Source organism: Penaeus chinensis, chromosome 2 (genome assembly GCF_019202785.1).
Source record: "Penaeus chinensis breed Huanghai No. 1 chromosome 2, ASM1920278v2, whole genome shotgun sequence".
In the NCBI taxonomy this organism is placed as follows: Eukaryota; Metazoa; Arthropoda; class Malacostraca; order Decapoda; family Penaeidae; genus Penaeus; species Penaeus chinensis.
The window spans coordinates 5,788,512-5,793,511 of record NC_061820.1 but is presented as its reverse complement, the minus strand read 5'-3'; the positions used below and the strand labels follow the sequence as shown (position 1 = coordinate 5,793,511).

Sequence of the window (5,000 nt, the reverse complement as noted above, 5' to 3'; positions counted from 1 at the left end):
CTTACCAATGATATTAATATTGTTTTTGGTTGTGATGACACGTGTTGAATAAATGTTTGTTGGATGTTTTTCATTCTTTTGATTGCTGTTTATGCCACAACAAAAAGGAAAGGCTCGATTGAAATATCCTTATTATTCAAATCAAACGTATCAAGTAAAGTTACGAATATGTACATGGATATAAATATATACACAGTGTATGTGTGCATGTGTACACATAAAAAACATAAATCACACACACATATACACATGTATATACATATATATATGTATGTATATATATGTAAATATACGTAAGTATATATACACATAAGTATATATACACATAAGTATATATACACATATTTATATATAAATATACATATGTATAAATATATGTATGTATATATACATATGTATACATATATATACATATACATGTGTAGATAGATGCCTACATACATATGTATATATGTATATATATGCATATATACATATGTACATACATACATATATATAAATATGTATATAAATGTATGTATATATGTATATATATACATATATATATACACACACATTCATACGTATACATATACATATATGTATATCATATAGATACATACATACATATATACATAAATATATCGTTATAAACATATATACCTATATCTTAAAACAAAACGTCTCCGTCGTGTGATTTCAACTAAAACGCTTAAATGTTTCAAAAAGAATATAAACCGTCCCCTGCAAAAAGGCTAATACCATTTCAGTTGCAAAGTTGCACATTTTGTGGAGCGCCTTACATCAGCGCTCAACATACAGACGACCAGATGGGTATCATGTGGGTGGGCGTAGAGCGCAAGGCAGGTGGGCGAGGGGAGGCGTGTGGGTGGGCATGTCAATTTGCTTTTCCACTCGCTGACGAAAGCCATTGGAACAGCCTCATTTTACCATCCTCACTATAACAATATCAGTAAGAATTATTGAACAATCACTCTACGGTGCATTTCTGGCTCTTCCTTCTGCAAATATTCTCGCAAGAGAAAAAGGAAAGAAAAGAAAAGAAAACAAGTCTTAGGTAAACATGGCCGCCACTCAATACCATTAAACCTCTCTTTTCCAACCTTTCACCTCCCTCAGGTCACAGCGATACTTGCACTCGCGGGCGTGGTTCTTCCCCCACCCCCCTCCCCGTCCCCTTTGCGGCCACCCATTCACCAACCCATTAGAGGAGAGGTTGGCTACACATCGTTCTTTCGCGTCCTCATTAGTCCACTGACACCTTCGGATTTATAAGGGGGGGAAAAGGATCGGCAATAATCCCTGATTTTTCCTCCTAAACTTAAAAATCAATCTCCAATCACGAGGACTTTGTAGGGATTATTATACAGCCCGACTCGCTGCCACTCGTCCACAAATGGCAAAGGTTCAAAAACGTTTTAAATGCGTTATCTCATTCACTGGTGATCATCATTTACCGTCTTTCATTTCATTCTATAAATTACATTGAGATACTTTAAATTTTCTTTATTTTGGATCTCCCTATCTCTTTCTGTTTTTTTTATATTTATGATAATAACAATAAAAGGATAATGAAAATAATAATAATAATAATAATAATAATAATAATAATAATAATAATAATAATAATAACAACAATAATAATGATAATAATAACAATAACAATAATAACGCCATTCTAGTGAACTAATTGAACATCAGTTACATTTACCTTTCCTTTTTCCCAGCTGAAACCTTCTTACCAGTTGTTTGCATACATGACCAGACATGCCAACTGTCGATATACTTGTAAGACCTCTTAGTAATCTGGTCTCGAGTTGAACATATAAATATATAGATACCAGGGTAGCTTTATATTTCCATTTCAAACCAATTTCATACATTTTATATCGCAGATATAAACCTGAGGAGCTACCATCATCGTTATCATTATCATATTTTTCTTACCATCATCATATTTTTTATTAATCTTTTTATTAGTGCCATCATAACTTTATCCACGCACAAACTCTCCATTCCCCTCATCTACCACATATGGTTCCATATATTTTCTATGACAACATAAAAATCCTATAAACAATATATACCATTCCTATTTCTATTTCAATATTCCATTGCTAATGGAATGCAGGAAATATGAAAGTACGCATATGCAGTATTAATTTAACTTTCTAGAATCTATACTTCATATTTTACTTATAGTGATTAATTATACATATACTGGGATATAAATGAACAACATATGCATAATACTACTAGCATAAACTGTTAGTATCAACGCTGTTGTAAAGCGAATTTTGGTTATTCTTTAAGTTGATGAACAAGGAGGACGAGAGAGAAAGTGAAAGAGAAAGAGAAGGAGAAAAGGACAGAGAGAATGGAGAGAAAGAGTGATTGTGTGTGTGTATATATGTATATATGTATATATATATATATATATATATATATATATATATATATATAGAGAGAGAGAGAGAGAGAGAGAGAGAGAGAGAGAGAGAGAGAGAGAGAGAGAGAGAGAGGATATATATGTGTGTATATATATATATATATATATATATATATATATATATATATACACACTAAGTAGTTAAACATAAGTCAGTAAGAAAGTAAAAAAATAAATAAATATTATTTTGAATATTTCTTTATTCTCTATTATCACCCCGTAATAACTAAATCTCTCGGGATCATAATAAATCTCCACTATTATGACGACATTTGTGAGTGTGATCCGAGTGTTGATAAATGGCTGGTAGATTTGCACTGAATGTCGCGCAGAATCAACCTCTGATGAATGTTACAACGGCTATTAAAGTCATCCTTTATTTCTATATAAATTTTCCAACAGCGGGGGAAAACACGTAAAAATATACGCATGCATACGTACAAAGTCGTACATACATATATACATACGTACCTACATAATAAATACACAGTCTGTGTGTGTGTGTGTGTGTGTGTGTGTGTGTGTGTGTGTGTGTGTGTGTGTGTGTGTGTGTGTGTGTGTGTGCGCGTGTGTGTGCGTGTGTGCGTGAGCGTGTGCGTGAGCGTGTGCGTGAGCGTGTGCGTGAGCGTGAGCGTGTGCGTGTGTGTGTGTGTGTATGTGGTGACGGTGGTGGTGGTGGTGACGGTGGTGGTGGTGGTGACGGTGGTGGTGGTGGTGGTGACGGTGGTGGTGGTGGTGCCGGTGGTGGTGACGGTGGTGGTGGTGACGGTGGTGGTGACGGTGGTGGTGTTGGTGACGGTGGTGGTGTTGGTGACGGTGGTGGTGACGGTGGTGGTGGTGGTGGTGGTGACGGTGGTGGTGGTGACGGTGGTGGTGACGGTGGTGGTGGTGGTGACGGTGGTGGTGGTGGTGACGGTGGTGGTGGTGGTGGTGACAGTGGTGGTGGTGACGGTGGTGGTGGTGACGGTGGTGGTGACGGTGGTGTTGGTGGTGACGGTGGTTTAAAAAAGTTTAGTTTTGATTCCATTTATTACAATGGATATTCTTGGTGTGACATAGTGTCTGTTTCATTTTGCTTCTAAACTCTCCCCTGTGTGCAAGGAATGGCCGGGGTTACCATCCACTGGCGGCGAGGGATTCGAACGCAGGTCAGCAAGATTGCTAGACGAGAACGCTACCGCTGCACCACACAGCGGTGGTGGTGGTGACGGTGGTGGTGGTGGTGACGGTGGTGGTAGTGGTGGTGACGGTGGTGGTGACGGCAGTGGTTGTGACGGTGGTGGTGACGGCAGTGGTTGTGACGGTGGTGGTGACGGCAGTGGTGGTGGCGGTGACAATGGTGGTGGTGGTGACGGTGGTGGTGGTGACGGTGGTGGTGACGGTGGTGGTGACTGTGGTGACGGTGGTGGTGACGGTGGTGGTGACGGTGGTGGTGGCGGTGACAGTGTTGGTGGTGGTGGTGGCGGTGGTGACGGTGGTGGTGACGGTGGTGACGGTGGTGGCGGTGGTGGCGGTGGTGGTGGTGACGGTGGTGTAGTGGTGACGGTGGTGGTGACGGTGGTGGTGGTGGTGACGGTGGTGGCGGTCGTGACGGTGGTGGTGACGGTGGTGACGGTGGTGGTGGTGGTGACGGTGGTGGTGACGGTGGTGACGGTGGTGGTGACAGCAGTGGTAGTGGCGGTGACAGTGGTGGTGGTGACGGTGGTGGTGGTGACGGTGGTGGTGACGGTGTTGATGGTGGTTGTGGTAGTGATGTTGGTGGTGGTGATGATGATGACGATAATGATGATGATACTACCCACACACCAATCCGGCTCTATATGAAACAAATCAAATCAATCAAAAGGAAAAAAACGGGAAAAAAATCCCCGTGTCGAAGAGGCATCGTCCTTGGGAGCGAGATGAGCCGGCGATCCACGTGGATGGATATCTGTAAAGCAGCTTCAAAGAGTTCGAACGTTTATTGAATCGTATGAGCCAAGGGTGAGTAAGCGAGGCGATTAAATAGAAAACATGCAAACAACTTTTAAACAATAACTCTGCTCGTCGTCGTTTCGATATTTTTTTTCTCCAATATTTTTTGTTTAAAATTCAACATTTGCATACGTGATCAGCGTTACTTTACGCATCAAGAAGCGTCAAAATCAAGTGAAGAAAGATCTTAATTATTATCGACTATAAGAGAAATTTGAGGATGAGATGAAGAAACGTCCGATGAAAGCACAGGCAAGCACAACTTATCACGGAACACCAACAAATCTTTACGCAAGCGTTATGAAGGCGGAGAAACACATACATCACTCGGACGCAACAAAGAAACGGAGAATCGGGTTCAAAATGAGGTAAGTATCCAATTTTACGGTTCTTGGTCCAAAATGATACCGACTATATTCGCGGCCATTGCATAATGCCTCAAATTCATATAAAACATGTGAACCCGTGAGTTCCACCGGCATATAAGAATTAACTTCATCCTCTTTAAATTCACCGCCGTGAATATATTTCAGCACGAGGGCCATATTCCAACAACCTTCAAGAACGAAGTTCCTCA

General features: G+C 40.6%; 2 protein-coding genes across 2 annotated transcripts in view; one reads left to right on the top strand and one right to left on the bottom strand.

Moving 5' to 3' along the window:
* The window catches only part of LOC125032483 (pro-resilin-like), a 1,216-nt gene extending 1,148 nt beyond the window's left edge, over nt 1-68 (top strand). The window contains exon 4 of the mRNA XM_047623638.1: nt 1-68. This exon is cut by the window's left edge and continues 142 nt beyond it. Coding sequence (XP_047479594.1) covers nt 1-11 — 11 coding nt within the window. The 3' untranslated portion in view covers nt 12-68.
* LOC125031263 (neurobeachin-like) overlaps nt 1-5,000 on the bottom strand; it is a 1,410,248-nt gene that overhangs the window by 481,228 nt on the left and 924,020 nt on the right.